This window comes from Nannospalax galili, unplaced genomic scaffold (genome assembly GCF_000622305.1).
Source record: "Nannospalax galili isolate Female #2095 unplaced genomic scaffold, S.galili_v1.0 scaffold1877, whole genome shotgun sequence".
Lineage (NCBI taxonomy): Eukaryota > Metazoa > Chordata > Mammalia > Rodentia > Spalacidae > Nannospalax > Nannospalax galili.
The window spans coordinates 53,886-71,434 of NW_008339061.1; the positions used below are offsets into that span (position 1 = coordinate 53,886).

The 17,549-nt window shown below is 52.8% G+C and overlaps 1 protein-coding gene across 1 annotated transcript in view; it reads right to left on the reverse strand.

Annotated features, from left to right (window-relative positions):
- Positions 1-2,813: 2,813 nt before the first annotated feature.
- Positions 2,814-17,549, reverse strand: part of Col23a1 (collagen type XXIII alpha 1 chain) — a gene marked incomplete at its 5' end in the record, with an annotated part of 364,233 nt that continues 349,497 nt past the window's right edge. The window contains 14 exons of the mRNA XM_008833774.2: positions 2,814-4,241; positions 4,685-4,723; positions 7,124-7,210; positions 7,380-7,433; positions 9,366-9,392; positions 9,640-9,693; positions 9,778-9,840; positions 10,835-10,861; positions 11,095-11,151; positions 11,515-11,586; positions 12,403-12,492; positions 13,767-13,811; positions 14,400-14,453; positions 16,559-16,636. Of these exons, the coding sequence (XP_008831996.1) occupies positions 4,239-4,241; positions 4,685-4,723; positions 7,124-7,210; positions 7,380-7,433; positions 9,366-9,392; positions 9,640-9,693; positions 9,778-9,840; positions 10,835-10,861; positions 11,095-11,151; positions 11,515-11,586; positions 12,403-12,492; positions 13,767-13,811; positions 14,400-14,453; positions 16,559-16,636 (750 nt within the window). The remainder of the gene's footprint in view (positions 4,242-4,684; positions 4,724-7,123; positions 7,211-7,379; positions 7,434-9,365; positions 9,393-9,639; positions 9,694-9,777; positions 9,841-10,834; positions 10,862-11,094; positions 11,152-11,514; positions 11,587-12,402; positions 12,493-13,766; positions 13,812-14,399; positions 14,454-16,558; positions 16,637-17,549) is intronic.

The following is a 17,549-nucleotide window of genomic DNA, read 5'->3' on the forward strand; positions in this document are numbered from 1 at the left end:
TCTCTCTCTCTCTCTCTCTCTCTCTCCTCTGCTTGGTCCTTTTTAGTCTTGTAGCCTAAACTACCTTAGACAGCACAGCTCAGAGCAGTCAGGTTGGCCCAGAGTACTGGGAGAAAAGGCTGCAGCCAGACCCAACTAACATCTCACCTGCTCCCCAGATGTCCAGGGTCAGGAGATGGTACAATTGGCCAGTCCATGCTGGGACATCTTCTGGGCTTCACTGTCTTGCTTCTGAGAAAAGTCCTCTCCATCCTGCCCCTGGCCCTATGCAAAGCATCCTCTGTCCATTTTGTGGTGCCTAGCCTTCAAGGCAACACTGGAGGCCCAGAGGGCTTGGGATGAGAGGGAAGAAGTGGCCAAGCAAGCCTTGAATTTGGGGCTGGGCATGATGGTGCTCATCTAGAATCCCAACTCTTGGGAAGCTGAGGCAAGATTGCAAGTGTGAAGACTGCCTGGGCTATACATTGAGACCCTTTGTCAACAAGCAAACAACCCCTCAGTTCCAAAGAAAACCCCTTAAACCCAGGACGGTTTCTCAGCTGCATTCTCAGTGAGCAGATTCCCCACTGGGCAGGACAGCTCATGCATTTCAGATGTGTGCTATCCTTGACTCTGTCCACTGGATGTCAGGACTCTCCCCCAAGCCTCTGAGGAAGGAACCCAGGTAAGCCAGCTTCTCTCAGGCCTCAGAGCTGTCTGTCCATGGGGACAGTGGTCCTGGTGGTTAGCTTAGCTGTCGTGCAACATTCCAGGACTCCAGAAGCGTGCTCTTCCCTTTCCAGAATTGTAAGTCTGACAGAGAACTGCCCTTTTGGCAGGGAGACCCAAGAGCCTTCAGTCCTTCATGCTTATCTGTTGAGGTAGCCCCTACATTTACCCCTTAGTATCTCAGCTGGGTCCTTTGACAAGCCATTCTTCTGGAGCCTGTCTAGGGGACTGGGGGTGGAGGGGTTGGGCTGTACATCTTCAGCAAGGTTCACAAGGTATGAGGCCACAAGGGGGCAGCAACCAGCCAACAATGGCCCTGTGCCAGGGGATGGAGCAGTGGAAGGAACCCCCTGGGATGTCTGTCTGAGGAAGGGGGAACCTGTGACTTCTACCTCCATGAAGCTCTACCTGCTGTTATCCTGTGGTCATGGGGCTGCCCAGCAGATTCATGCCCTGCCAAGGGATTGTGAAGACAAATTAGATGACCTCCAAGTGCGGGTCCAGTCCCAAGCCTGTCACTCTAGCCTGGGCAGGTGCCTACTCATTCTGAGCCTCGGATTTCCCATCTATAAACTGGATATAAGGACACTGACTACAGCCCCTTTCTTCACAGGGCTGGTGAGGAGATCAAGTGAAGTTCCTGGGCAGAAGGAATGCACTGCCAACTGTAGAGTGCGATGGGCTTGGGAGGCTGTGCTGGATCTCCATGGCAGGCACTGACACCAGTGGGTCCCACTAGTCACCACCACATCTGTCTTCCTTTTCTCACTTCTGTTTCCCAGTCAGCTGACCAAGGGGTGTTGCCTGCCACCGTTCCTAGGGGGACAGAGGCAGGGACTTGACATATTCTTCCTTCCATAATCCATGTGTGGCTGGAGTCTCTTCTGCTTAGCCAGGAGGCTGTGCATATCAGGACTTTCTGATGAGGCCAGCCATAGTGTGACCCTCATTAGATCTTAGTCTTTGGAGGAAGGAGGCCCAAGATATTGTCACCGTGGGTCCCTTCTACAACCACAGGAAGAGCTTGCTTTTTCCATTTGTGAAAATAGGCACATTTGCTGGGCCTCTCTGAGTGATTCTAAGGACCAGATAGGTTAAGACATGGGCCTATTCTGCAGGACTGTGGTTATTACTTGGTCTTGGAGAAGGGGGAGGATGAGCCAGCCAGGGGGGTGCTTTGGGGTATCTTACTTGTCCTAGACTCTGTGCATTCCATAAGGTTAAGCCTCACTGAACCCTGACTTGAGTTTTGAGCATTAGGGTCTCACGTTACAGATGAGGTGGCAGGAAGCATTATGTAAGATGCTGGAACAAGGGCTGGGGATAGAGCGCAGTTGGTAGAGTGCGTGCCTACACATCAGCTTACAGAAGGTCCTAGGTTTGACCCTCAGCACTGTATAATCCAGGTATGGTGGTACACACCTGTAATCTTAGCATTTGGTAGTAGAGGCAGGAGAATTGGAAGTTCAAGGTCATCCTTGGCTACATAGTGAGTTCAAGGCCAGCCAGCAAGGCTATACGGGGGGAAAACGTGGGGGCTACAAGTTCCATATTTTTCTTTAAAATATGACATTGAGTGGAGCATGGTGGTGCATGTGTTTAATCCCAGCACTCAGGAGGCAGAGGCAGGCGGATCTCTGTGAGATCGAGACCAATCTGGTCTACATAGTGAGTTCCAGGCCAGCTGGGGCTATAGGGAGACCCTGTCTCAAAAAGACAAAAAAAAAAAAAAAAAAAAAAAAAAAAAAAAAAAGACACTAATGCTTTTCTCATTGAGAGGTGGGTCTGTTTTCCTCCCCTTAAATTGGGATGAACCTTTGACTCTGGCAGAAGCTGATACCATATGACTTTGAAAGTATGTCCTTATAAGGTGACACACCTTCCTGAGAATCCAGTTTCCATGCTATGAGGAACTCTAGGCCATGTAGAAAGCCATAGGTAGGCAAGCGCAATGGCCATCAGGTCCTAGCTGTCAAGGGACTAACCACTAGATGAGGGAGAATCTGAAAGAGACCCACTCAGCTGAGCCTATCAATTGTTAGAACTGAGAGAATCAACATTTTTTTTTTGGTCTTTTGAGACAGGGTCTCCCTGTAGCCCCAGCTGTCCTGGAACTCACTATGTAGACCAGGCTGGCCTTGAACTCACAGAGATCCGCCTGAGTCTGCCTCCTGAGTGTTGGGATTAAAGGTGTGCGCCACCACGCCCGGCTGAGAATCAACATTTTAAGGAAACAAGTTTTGGGGTGCTGTTATGCAACAGTCCTTGCTAAGCACAATGGAAGGACACACAGGGGTTTAGTGACATGAAGTGACTGGTTTCAGGACTCGGCTGGCAAGTGTGGGATGGGTCTTGAGCCTGTGTCTGTCTACCTCCTGATCTTGAACTCTGGTTTCTGGAACTCTGGTTTTTCCCTTTCTCAGAGGGAGTCCCTTTCCCTCTCCAGCCAGAAACTGTCAGTATAAAACTCAGTCAGAGGTGCCCAGGGCTGTCTGCAAAGACAGGCACACCCAGACACACATTTGTGATTTATTACACACAGCGATGCCATTACATAGAGAGGAGAGGCAAGACACAGGGATAGAGCTGGTAGCTGGGAACCTTTGTCAGAGGTGGCAAAGCCTCTCCTCAGAGGGGAGGGGGCTCTGTTGCAGGTGCTCGGCTGAGACCTGCTGTGGACCAGCCTTGGGGTTCATGGCCTCTGTAGCACTCACCAGAAAGCCCATTTCTGCCAAGCTGACCAGAATTCCGAGCGGGAGACCTGGGGTTAGTGAGACCTATCTCCTTAGGTGGGTAAAGCCCCTTTCTGTCCCTGTTCTAGGCAAGGTGGTAAGGAGACAGGAAGTAGCAGCCAGTGCACGAGAGCCTCTTTACCCCCTCAGTCAGAGGACACTGGGCTGGCTATAGCTGGCTCCACACTGTGACATTCACAGCCCTTCCACTTCTCAAGGCCAGAGTCATGTTCTTCTGACAGGCTAGCTTCGGTCTATTGCCGGCGTGGTCTACTGAGCTTGGGTGGAGCTTTCCATTGCCTCCTCCCTGAGTGATGGGTTCTAGGGAACCTTGTCCTGCCCTGGTAGACTCAGGGTCCTGGTGCAGCAGACTGGCCGAGTCCAGAGGCTAGAAGTCATGGCAGATGCAGCTGCTGTCCATCGGGGTCTTATGGGTAAGATGTGAAACTGGGGCAGTAGTGCTTCAGGGGACAGCTGCGCATCTCTGCTAATCAGGTGATTGAAGGCCCAACCTGGAGTCTGTCCAGCCTCATCCAGTTTGGCTGTTTCCACCTTCGTTTCCTTCCCTGGGGAAGGTATGCCCTGTAGGGCCCCTTCAAACACAAACTTCCTCAGCCTGTCTGCTTTTCTGCCGGCTTCCTGTATGGATTGTCCTGGGGCTGGCTGGCATGCTCTCAAATGTTACAAGGCCATAGTTGGCGCATCCCATAAAAGAAGATCAATATATTACTGTTTTGTTTTTACAAAAATTAAAAACGTCCACACGGGTCTGTACAGATTGGGAGCCATGTCTGGGGATCACTGGAAAAGAAAGAGACCGAAGGTGATGAAGGGGCCTAGAGAGGTCTTGTGGTCCCAGCCAGCAACCCCATCCTACCCATTTCTTCAGGAACAAGGGTGGCCTCACCTTTCTGCCCAGGCCCCTCTCAGTAGCACAGTTAGATGACCCCCAGGAAGCCCTGATGGTTTTGCATTGGCTAGGCCAGGTGCCAACTGAGGCCTAGATGACCCACAAGGTAGATGACACACCTTAGCCAGGACCAAGCCCCAAGCCTCAGCCATGTGACAGCAGAGTCACAAACATTGTTGGGAAACCTGGCTATTCAGTGACTGTGTCAGATGGTGGTACAGAGACTCAGACTTTTGGGTGATGGTGCCTGGTCCCCGGGCACCCTCTATAATCCTCTAACTTCTCTGCTCCTATTCCCCCAGGCCCACCCTTGAGACCCTTCCCTCTTAAATACCTTATGCCAGCAGCCAGGCACAGGCAGCCCATCTGGGCCCTGGAAAGGAAGGAGGTTTCAGTGACAGAGGCGGGAGGCTCATGGTCTGTCTACACCTCCATTACCCTTCCTGGATCTGTAGGAAGATGCCGCCAGGAAGCCACCACAGGAAGCCACTGGATTCCACTAAGGCAAGGCTGGGCATCTCCTCTGCCCATCTGAGGACACGATGACCCCTAACTGCACTTGTCCCATGTTCTCACTGTGCTTTGTCGGGAAACCTCAGCAACCTGGGCCCCTGGAGGGGGCAGCATGGCTTCCTGGCTGCCATGCTGAATGTGGCTCTGGCCCTTCAGCCTGGGGCTCTGAGAGCTTTCAGGCTTTGGGCAGGGATTCCTCTGACAGAGTAACAGTGCAGGAGGTGGCATCTCTCAGCCTTTCCTGCTTTCCTTGATTAGATCTGTGAGGCAAACAAGGAGTACTCAGATTATCAGAGTGAACCCTGGGCATGGGAAATGGGGTGTCTTGAGCCCCCAACAAGGTCAGTCATGAGCAAGAATGGGTTTCCTCAGGTGGCCTGGAGGGCTGGGGAGCTGGAGGGGAACAAAATGTAAAGTCCCTGGGTGGGCCCTGAAGCATAAAACACTCCACTCTGTTCTGAAGTATAGACACAGGCCAGAGACACACAGGGCACACTCCCTGTACCCCTCCCACGTGCATGCCAGAGGCAGAGTCTGGGGACCAGAGGGAGGGAAGAAGAGGTGTAGATGCACCAGAAGGCAGAATCGGGGAAGGGAAGAGGCAGAGGCAGAAGCACAAGCAGCCCAGAAGGCCTAGCATAAGACACACAGCACACAGCAGGCCAGACTGCATACCATAGGGCAGGGCCCGCTGGCCCTCACCAGGCCCTGGGAGCCTGGGGCCCCTTGCTTGCCTCCATATCGAGGAAAGTCCTATGTCAAAGACAAAGGTTACTGACTTGGAGGAAGTTTTGGCCCAGGTTCTGGGGCAGCAGAACTAGGCCTTCCTATCTACCCAGCTGTCCCTTTTGTGTGTGAGTCTGTGGGTATCTATGTATGCACATGTATACAGATGGCTGTGTAGGTCAGAGGATAACCTTGGGTGTCAGTCCTCAGGTACCTTCTTATCTTTTGTTTGAGACAAAGTCTATTGCCTTGAAACTTTGCCAAATAGCCTAGGCTAGCTGGCCAATGGGCTCCAGAGATCTGCCTGTGTCCACCTCCCCAGTGGGGTATTAGAAGTGTACACCACTGTGCTGGCTTTTTATGTGGGTTCTGGGAATCCAAACTCAGGTCCTTGCACTTGCAAGGCACGTACTTTCCAAACTGAGCCATGTCCCTACCCCTAGATGTCTCATTGAGACAGAGTCTCACTAAGTAGTGGAGGCCTCAAACTTGCCATCCTCCTGCCTCAGGATACCGAGAGCTGGGATTACAGGCCTGGGCCACCATGCCCTGCTGGGCTCTGGCCTTTGTGTGTGTTACCTCTGCCTTCAGGCCTTTTTCTCACTGACCTCTCACACCCACCTGGAGGGAAGAGAGGAGGAAGATAAAGAGGGCTAGTGAGACTCAGCAGAGACCAGAGGACTGATTGGAGGTCCCTGGCTCTGGGTAAGTCTGCCCACTTCTCAAGCTGCTAGCTGGGGTGGCTGGGAATGAACATCTGGTCAGTTTAGTATGGAAACCTGACTCTTACATTTTCCTGCTTTTACTGAGTTCCACAGGAAGAACTTGACATGTAAACCCTCTGGTTTTCTAGAAAACAGGAACTGAACTACGGCAGTGTCAGGCACCAGGGATATTCAGAGCCATTGTGGGCCAGCAAGAAAGGAGACAGATAAATGGGGAGGAGGGAAAGGAAGGGCCTCTAGGTTTATGGAGGGGAACTAGGGAAGAGGCCGGACTATTAGACCAGAAAAAGACACTCAGAAGGGGAGGGGAGAAGGGAAGTGAGAAACCTAGGGAGGGCAGGGTGGTTCTGTTTTCCCTATGACTGAGGAAGCCCTGTCTCAACCCAGCATGGCCTCAGGTCCAAAAGACATCAGACCCCACTGGGGTTACTGAGGTGGTCATAGTCTGGGCTGGGTACTCACTTTGTATACACCAAGCTTGTCTGTGACGGCTGGGCTTCCCATCCCAGTCCCTAGCCCCCTCCCAGGGCACCTCATGACTCTGGGAAAGCCAATCCTGCTCCTGCTCTGGCTTCTCTCTACTCCTAGCCCAGACTGACCCAAGATGGCTTCTCATTCAAGCCCTGCTCAACTTAAGGCTGAATTAAAAGGGAAAGTAACCAGGGGAAGTGAATGCCTCCTGGCTAGACCTCCACCTCCACAGACAGCTACATCTCACAGCCACACTGATGGGGGGGTCAGGATCACAGGACAAGGAGCTGATGCTGCTGATGGGAACTGTCGGGGCTCCATGCTGCTGAGACACCTACCACAGGACATGGCTGGTCAAGGCCTGGCGGCCCTGGTTCTCCCTTCTGGCCCTTCACTCCTTTCCGACCAGGAATCCCTCGCTCCCCCTGAACAGGAAGGAGATGGTAAGAGTGCCTGTGGTTTCCAGACTTAGGACCCCTCCCCTTCCACTCAGTGAGATACCCCACGATCCGGCAGTCACCAGACACTGTAGCTTTCAGCCCAGCCTCCACCTCCCCACCTGCCTGCCCCACCTGTCTTCCTCCTTGCTCTTACTTTCTCTCCACGTTCGCTCCGGTCGCCTTTCTCTCCCCTTGGTCCAGGGAAACCCTGACAGAAGGATGAGAGGTTAAACCTGAGAATGAGGGCGGGCCCACTTCTCTGTGAACCGTCACCTCTGCTCCACTCCCACCACCGTCTCCATCCGTGCATAACTGTGGTACAAACAGCCAGGACCTGGTTGTTAGGCCATGCACACACTGGGGACCAGGTGGACACCGGGAAAAATGCATTCAGGACATCAGCTCTGCTCCTTCAAGGGGGACCACTGTCTGGCTGGAAGTCCTCAGTCAGGCAGAGCTGCTGGTGAGGGGCTTTTCCTCATGTCACAGTCAGATGTTACTGGCACTGGCCCAGGATTACCTGGGATAGATGGAGGAAACCCATGGACACTCTATTGCCATTTTGACAGACTGAGAGGCTGACTTCTGCTCTCTGCCCTAGGCTCAATTTCTTCAATGTTCATCAATTTGTCTAATGACCATTCATCCAACTTCATGACTAAGCATCGTATGGCCTGGGCTGTGGGACGGATGCTGAGAGAGAGATGGATTTGATGAGTTCCCTCCTTGAGTCTACTGGGGCAGGCTGTGGAGTGCTGATGAGAGTCCTGCTCAGCAACAGACCTGAGATAGGCCTGGTGGGGTGATAGGGGACTGGCTGTTCCACTAAGGAATGGGTGTCACAGGAAGCTTCTGAGCAGGGTCTGGTGGAGGAGGGCAGAGGAAATGGCATGGCTCTTGGTGCTGCCCTGAACCACTGTAGAAGGTGGCTGAGGCTACACTCATGGTGGAATGGACTCTGCTCCAGATGGAATTCAGCACTGTTGTTCTCTAGCTTCGGCTCACTAATGGAACGTGACCCTCCCTCAGGAGGCCTGGCCAGTGACTCTCTGCCTAGTCCACACTTGCTCCATAAGGCAGCGCTACTCTCTCCTTAGTCTAAGGTGCACTGCAGAGGACCTGCAACCCTGTATCTGGTCTCGGTTTCCTCCCACAGCCTCCTGCTCTCTCTTGGCTCCCCCTTCCTTTCTCATATTCACTGACCATGCCAGCTCCAGATGGCAGGGGTTCAAGCCTGGCCAGTGAGGAAGCTGCCCTCCTACAACCCAATGAGTTGAGAGTCAAAGAGACTTGCTCTGTAGAAAGAGAGGGAGGCAAACCTTTCTTCTGAATTTGGGCCCAGGAAGATACAGGGCCTGGTTTAAGCAGAGCTCCTTGTGATTACCACATTGGGAAAGCAAAGACCAGAGAAGGCTGGGTGGTGTGGCCATGGTTGTGCTCTGGACACGTGTTAAATCTCTAGACTTTTCAGTTAGGAGTAATTTTTAACCAGTTTGAACTAGGCTTTGTTTACGCTGTTACCGTAGGAGATAGGATACAATCAACATCGAGATAACGCCTCTGTCTTCTTACAATACTTCGCTAACCAAGGCCTCATGGTTGCTTACGAAGATGTTGTGGCAGGCTCCTCACTGCTCTCCTTATTCCCTGGCACAATGTATCATCTGTCCATCCAGCCCTCAGCTGTCCAGCATCCATCCATTCACTCATTCATCCATCAATCCATCTCTACATCCCTCTCTCCCTTAGTCACCACTCATCCATCCATCAGCCATCATCCATCATCCATCTATACATTCTCATCCATCCTTCCACCCATCCATCATCCATTCATTCACTCATCCATCTATCCATTCTTCCCCATCTACCCATCTATCCACTAGCTCATTCATCCATTCTCCACTCATCCATTTATCAAGTCTCCACTGTCCCTTTGTCATCCATCCATCACCTATCCCCAAAGCTCCTACTCAAGGCTGTCACTGGTCTTGGCATTCAGGGGGAACCAGTTATCAGCAGTCCTGGGGAATGGGTCACATTTGAACTAGTCAGGTTGCTACATGCATGAATAGTATGATGATGGAAAACACACACAGGAGGGACTCAGTCGCTCACAGCAAACCATCCATGAGAAACTTACATCAAGTCCTGGCTCCCCTGGTCTGCCCTGTGGAGAGATATAGAAAGGGGCATGAGGGGATGTGGAGTGGGGGTTGGGAGCTTAGCTGCTGGGGAGTTCAATCCTGTGACTGGTAACAGGCATGGAGGCCTTGTAGGATAATGTCACAGAGCCATAATTCCTGGACCTGTGGGATGCAGGGACTCATCAGGGCACAGGGGATAAGCCACAAAGGCTGAGTAGCATGACAGACATGTGGCCACAGTGTGCTGGGGTATGCAGGGAAGGGGATTACCTTCTCTCCCTTGGTTCCTGGCAGGCCAATAAGGCCCGGTGGACCAACTGGCCCCTGGATGGAAAAGAAGAGGGTCAGGAGGAATGGTGGGAATCGACACAACACCTCTACAGGACAAGCAAGGCTTATGACACTCACAGGCAGGCCAGGAGGGCCTCTCTCACCCGAAGCACCCTTCTCTCCCTTTGCTCCATCCAGGCCCTGGAAGTAATGGGGAAACCAGTCAGGGGAAAGCAGTCAGAGAAACAGCAGGACAGGAAAGTTTGGGTCTATGTGGGGGCTGTGGTGTGTTCTGGTCCTCAGGCCTGCTGCTGACTGGTCCCTCTGTGTTCTCAGTGCCAAATCTAGTGGCCTCCTTGAGTAGAATTTTTGGTGATGGGTAAAGGATGGATGACAAAGGGGCAGGTAGACAGAGGGACAGGCTCCAGGCTCTACCAGGCCTGGCTCCAGCTCACTCCCAGAGGAAATGATGGGAATGAGCTGTGTGTGTACAATTCCCCTCTTCTCACATACAGGGCCCCCAGAGATCATGGGGGCGGGCTACGGTCACTGTCACTCCATAGAATGGGGCAGGGATGAACAGCAACACATCCAGGTTCCTGAGGCTCAGTTTTCAACCTGGCCCAGACAGCAGCTGCCTCTTCTAACCATGGTTTGCTGAAGCTTTGGGATAAAACAGGACCAGAAGCTGTGTTTGGACACCCACCAGGTCAAGGTTCCATGACTTGGAGTCCCCCTAGGGACCTGGGAATGAAGGATTAGATGCTGTGTGACAAGGGGGGTAAGGCCAGCTCGCCTTCTGCTCTGTGTCTGCCTCCTGAGAGATAGGCACATGGTAGAACACACTTGAGGTTTTGATTTAAGAGTCAGGACATGAAGAAACACACACCAAACCTGAGATTTCAAGTCCAGGCTGGGGATAGTCAAGTCACAGATGTGTGTGGGGAGAGGCAGAGAGAGGATAGAAAGGGGGCAGAGAGGAAGGTAAGGAAATGGGCAAGGAGGGATGGGAGATGGGCTGGAGGAGGGAGGCAGTTGGGTACCCAGGCAAAGGGCGAGTGAAAGAACAGTGTCCCAAGCCTGGAGGAGAGGCTGCTCTGAGGACATCAGGAAAGTGATGGTCTGGGCTGAACAGAAGCCTCACTCTGTACATTAGCAAAGTTTTTGAGTGAGCAGAGGGTCTCCACATACTCACCTTGGGGCCTTGGATCCCCTGAACACCCTGGAGGAGGAAAGAGCACATTACTTGGGCCAAAAGGCTGAGCACAGACTTCAAGGCCCAGGCCCTCTGCATCAGGCTAGTTGCTGGCTCCTGTGGCCCTGACTCCAACTCTGCCCTTTTGACTGGATATGCCCTGCTCCCCTGATGAAGAAGCCTGTCCTCCCCTGGGCTTCATGGGCCTGGACTCACCACCCTCTTGGCATTCTAGCTGTTTTAAACCAAATTGTCCTTACCATGGGGCCCGGGGGGCCAGGAGGACCAGGAGGCCCTGGCTCCACTATGATCTGGGCCTAGGAAGGGTCAGAAATGTGTTAGTCACTCCCTGCTGATCACCCCTCACCTGCCCACACTCTGGAGCCCCCACACTCTGGCAAGCACTCCTAGGTACCACACTTTGACTTCTGCCTGCTCCCAAGAGGGCTACCCTAGTGAGGGACCCAGACAGGGCTACCCTAGTGAGGGGCCCAGCGGTTGGTCTTTGGGGTCTCAGCTGGGCCTGAGTTGGGGGACACAGTCCAAGACTCCTCACTCCCCCCTCCCCCACTGTCCAGGGTTGGATCAGGTCAGATAGACTCTTTTTGTGCCAAGGCTCAGGGCCCCCAACTGAGTTTGCGCTGGGCGTGGGGGAGCCCCGAGCCTCAGTACCCCCTTACCAGGCTTTCCTGTAGGTGATCAGATGCCGACTCTCCCTTCTCTCCCTTCTCTCCCTTGGGACCATCAGCACCCTGCAAGACAGGGTGGCCTGTGAGCTCTTTTTGGCCATCCTAAGGTCACTTCCTAGGGTGCTCAGCTGCCTCCCTCCCTGCCCCTAACCACCCCAGGGATGAGTTGGCCTCTGAAACTTAAAGAAGTTTTTCCCCAAATCAAACACCCTGGACAGGGAGTAGAGTGGGCATTTCCACAGCATATACAAATTGTGTCTTGTGGTGCAGGGGTGACCAGGGGCTGTGGAACAAAGACCTGGGTTCAAATCCCAGTGGCACCTCTGGCTGATCATCCTCAGGGGTGCACAATGGCTGTGACAGCAGGTGTTCAGTTGTCACTCTCAACCCCATCCAGAAGCTCTCATGAGAGTGGGAAATGACCACTCCCATGTAAACAGCAAGGAAACTGAGACCTCGGGAGATTTGCTTGCTGTGCAAGTCTCCAGGGCTGGGACCTAGGGTAGCTTGCCCTGGTGGAGTCTAGCCACCGAGCCAAGAGGCTTCAACAGGCCTGGGCCTTCCTACTTTATCTGCAGGGGACCTTGTGGGGTGGGGTGAGGGCCTGCAGGGGGCCTTGTAAGGTAGGTGAGGTTTTCTTTTGGGTGAAGGTTTTTTTTACAGCTAAAGAAGTGGCGGCTTGTAGGGCAGTCTTGGTGTGAGCTGACTGGTCCCAAGCTGAACTGGGCTGACATGCAGGGCCTATAGAGGAGTGTGCTCCATCCTCTCCAGCCTGCCTCTCTGACTCCAGAGAGGCAGTGGCTGGCACACATTCACACAAGTACCTCCATTCCCCAAGAGCAGTAACTTCCTAGGTTAGGGCCCAGCCCAGTCACCTACCGGGAGGCCTGATAGGCCCATCTTGCCTGCTTCCCCTTTGGGCCCAACTGGCCCAGCCTCTCCTGGGTCTCCTTTTGGTCCTTTGGGACCCTGAAAGTCACGAGAATAAGGAATGTGTGGAGATTTGTGGGCGTTCTCCTCTCCCCTCACCCTGGTGGGTCTCTGACCTTAACAGGCCTGACCATACTTCCTCCCTCTGTCCCTCTGTCCCTCTGTCCCTCCATCCCTCCATCCCCTCCTCTCCCTCCCTCCCTCCTCCTTCTTCTGTCCCTCCCTTCCTTCCTCCTCTTTTCCTTCCTCCTCTTTTCCTTCTTTCCTTTCTCTCTCTCTCTCTCTCTCTCTCTCTCTCTCTCTCTCTCTCTCTCTGCTCTCTCTGTGCTATATAGTCAAGGATGATCTTGAATACCTGATCCTCCTGCCTTTACTTCCCAAGTGCTGGGGTTATAGGTGTGTGCTATCACACCCAAACTTATATCCTACTTTCTGCTTGTGAGTCCCCACCTCCAGCCTAGGTAGCTGGGAACAGCGACCAAAATGCAGTAGGGGAACTACGGGGAGAAGAAGGGGACACTCCGCCTCTGCTTCCCTGCATGCTTGAGGTGTGTGCTGCTTAGGGTAGGGTGGGGGTATACAGCGAGTATGTGGGATTGGGGTGTCTCTTCTGGGGTACTCATGAGGCTAACTCTGTTTTTAATTTTTTTGTGTGTGGTGCTAGAGATTAAAGCCATGGCCTCATGCATGATAGGTGAGCATTCTACCAGTGAGCTGCATCTCCAGCCCTCATGAGGCCAACTGTGCTCACATGTCAGGAGCTTTGAGTCACAGCATTCCTTCAGTCAAATAATATGCCACATGCAATATGTGCCTCATACTAGGGACCCAGAAGAAAAGACACATCTACAGGTATTGAGTGACACCCCAGAAGATGCTCACTTATGTTCATGTAGGAAGGCACACACACACACACACACACACACACACACACACACACCATGACATCATGCTAATAGCTAATATTTGTGGATTCTTGGCTTCCACACACCAGGCACTGCCTTCTATGGCTTGGAGCCATCAGAGCAGCCTTGGACCATCCTCACCTGTGTCCCAGGAACCTGAGGATACCAGGAAGTGAGCACTACCCAAGGCCTAAGGGGCCGACAGGGTCAGCTCACTGACAGCCTGGCTTCAGGTGTCATGCTTACCTACCCAATCTTAGCCGGTCTCCAACCCCCAGTGGTCTCTAATTCTGTACATGCCCAGCCCAAGCTGTACACACACACACACACACACACACACACACACACACACACACACACACACCAATATCCATATAATATTGGCACAGAAATGAAAGGCCGAGAGACCTTTTCTCCATCGATTCCTGGGGCACCGGGCAATCCAAGTTCACCCTGGAAGGGAACAGATGGTAAAAGCAGTTGTACCTCCCTTAGCCCCCAGTGGGGATTGCTGCCTCCCTGATCAGCTCATAGTCCCTGGGGCTGGGTCTTCACAGATGGACTTTGAGGAAGGTGCCCACGGTCTCCCTCCCTTCATGTACTCAACCCAAGGGGCAGATGGAGTTGATGGTTGTCACCGCTGGCTGGGGTCCTACATATTTGGGAGTTGGAGGGTTCAATGCCTTGTTCTGGGCCCCAGAGCCCAGGGTTGCCAGGGTCAGGACCAGGACCTGCCTCACTTCAGCATCTCGGGCTCTGTAATCTGAGACAAGGGGTGGGTGGATGAACATGTACAAGCCACAGAACAGCTGTGCAGATCAGCAGGCCACTACATTTCTGACAGCCCATCTTTCAATTTTAGGCTTCCCCTAAGCCCTTCAAGGGCAGTTATTTAGGGCCTGAAGAAGGAACGTGGGTTGGTTAGGAAGGAGCAGGGCCCCTTTCTCTGAGCCCCAGAAGCCATGTTAGGATGCCAGAAGGGAAATGGGGTGGAATCTAGAGATGAGAGCTTGGGGGTTCCACGGCTGCATCTACACTGACCTTGGCTCCAGGGATCCCTGGTGGTCCTGGGGCTCCCTGTGGCCCGGGAGGACCCTGTGTGCAAAAATTAAGCCAGTTGTGGTTAGACAAGACCTGCCCCTCCCTGCATACCCAGCCCTTCCATCCGAGACCAAGGCCTCTGAAGCTCGTTTCCCATCCAGTCACATCAGGCCACACCACATGCAGCTTGGTCTGGGCCCTGGGTCTTGGAAAAGGCCTGCAAGAGAGCACTGGGCATTGGGTAAGACACCAGTTCCATTCCAGAAGGCTCAGAAGTTCTCTGACAGTTCTCCAGCACGAATTTCTTTAAAACATTCTCCTGCTTAGGATTCAGCAATGGCTTCTCCTTGTCCCTGAAAGCGAGCTTAAGAAGTCCTTTTCTGGCATTCGAGACAGCTCCAATTTACAACATGAAAATGGCTTGGTTCTGTCATCTCTGCCATCCCTGCCCAGCTGCTCTGGCCCCTCACAAGCTCTCCTCTTCCCAAATGCTCCCCTGCTTGCTGATGTCTCCACTGAGGTCTCTGGGCTTACGTCTTCTCTACCCTTGTCAGCATTTCTAGGCCCAGTTCAGCCTCTCTGATGAGCTCCCTGTATCAAGCTCTCCCACATCCATGCTCACACACTTCCTACACAACTCCTTAGCACATTCTCTTGCTCAAGAACCAGCTATGGTTCCCAGTGTCCTCAGAATTGAGTCCTCGTCCCTCTCTGGCACCCAAATCCATCTCCCAACTTCCTGTGTTCACAGGGCTTCTCCCACATGGCTTCCAGCCAGCCTGGGACACACCATGCATGCATATGCCCCCAGCCCCATACCACACCATGCCACACACACACCACACTATGCATGCCTTGCCACTACACACCACACCATGTCACATATATCACAACATACACCATGCCATGCCATACTACACCACACCATGCCACACCATACCACACTATGCCATACCACAGCACACCATACCACAACAAAGCACAGCACACCATACCACACCATACCATATCACATGACATCATACCATACCATACCATACCACAGAACAATGCACCACACCATACCACACTACAGCACACCATACTGTACTACAGCACACCATACCACACCATACTACAACATACCACACTACACTATACCATATCATACAATACCACACCATAGTACAGCACACACATCATACTATACCACAGCACAGCACACCATACCACAGCACATATACCTTACTATACCACAGCACACCACACCATACCACAGCACACCACATACCATACCATACCATACCATACCACACCACACCACACCACACCACACCACACTACACCACAGCACACCACATATCATACCATACCATACCATACCACACCACACCACACCACACCACACCACACCACACCACAGCACGCCACGCCATGCCACACCACGCCACGCCACGCCACACCACAGCACACCACACCACAGCACACCACAGCACACCACAGCACACCACACCACACCACAGCACACCACACCACACCACACCACACCACACCACACCATATCATGCAGCCTTGTGTGGGCCACAGTTACCATCAGCTTGAACTTCCCTGAGGCCTGTGGGAGGTAACTGGAATTGGAACTTAGGCAAGGTCAGGCACCAGTGCCCAGTCTGGTCTCTGATGAATACTTCACCTCATCCCACATCTCTCCCTGCACCCAAGAGCAGCTGGCACTCAGCTCTCTCTGATCTGATCATGGGCCCAAGTGTTCCAGTCACTTGGGCATGGCTCAGAGACCACATGTATCCCAAGGTTATTAGGTCAGGTCTGTCCCTCCTTGACCCCCCTTGTCCCCCCTCCCTTCTGGTTATTAGAAGCCCTCGCTCTATAGCTAACAGTACCGGGGAAGCCCCAGGAGGGCTGAGTTTGGTCATCAGAAAATGTTCTGCCCTCTACTCCTGAGGAAAGAGCTTTCCTTTTTGCCTTGGCCTCTGGGGAGCTCAGGGCTCCATGGGTCAGCCACAGTAGTCTCCAAACAGGACTGATTTCAGGCACTTACTGAAACTGAGGTTACTGTGCTAAGCTGTTTTTAGCCCCTTGGATAATATACAAAGTGAGCCATTACTCCCTGAGGAATGGACATCAAGGGCACATCCAGGGCCTACCAGGAACACTCCTACCTTCAGGGCATCCAAGATCCTGCCATCATAGTCGATCACCACCGTGTCTCCTTGTTCTCCTTTGAGGCCGGGGAGACCCTGAGAAAGGAGAGGAAGAAATTCAGAGAAGAGATGCACCATGCAGGTGACGTGGCAGTTGTCTCCATCATACCCAGTGATAAGGCACCTCATTACTCAGGGCACACGCACACCGTGCTTGCAGTATGGTTCAGCTCTGTGGTGTGCACAGACCCTCAGATGTGAAGGAAGTGGCAGGGAGCTTGGGGGCTTACTGAGGAACTCACTGCCACTTGGCCTGAGGGGTTGGCTGGGAACACGTGGGTGTTCAGGTTCACGGAGGCTCAATCCTGCAATTCTCGGCAAAACTGGAAAGTCTAATTCTCCTTTTTGAGACAGGGTCTTTAGTTCAAGTTGGCCTCAAACTCAATATGTAGCTGAGGATGACCTTGAACTCCTAATCTTCCTGTTTCTAACTCCCTAGTGCTGAGACTACAGGCATGCACTACCATGCCTGGTTTTTGCACTATTGGGGATCAAACCTAAAGCTTCAAACCCAGGGCTTAGAACCTAGGGCTTTGTGTGTGCTAGGGAAGTGCTCTATGAACTGAACTACATCCCCAGCCCAGACAGCCTAATTTTGATGGGGGCATTCTTCAGACTTTTAAATGTTTGCAAGAAAACAAACCAAAACTGCCCCCACTCCCCTTCTAAGACACTGGGTTTACCAAGGAATGTGCGTGAAGCCTAGATCAGGCCCTATTCCTGCGTTTCTTGGCCTTCGGTAGAGGCCATATATAGTATGCACTAACCTCTCCATGCACTTGTGAGTATGCACAAGCCCACACTCATGCGCACACTCACACACCTGCACATCTGCAGAGGTGTGTACGGCTAACCAAGCCCTTCCCCCAGGAACTACATGTCCCCAACCAGACAGTTTCTGTCAGGAGCACGGGGCCAGCCATGTACACAGAGTCAAGACGGCCTGGGC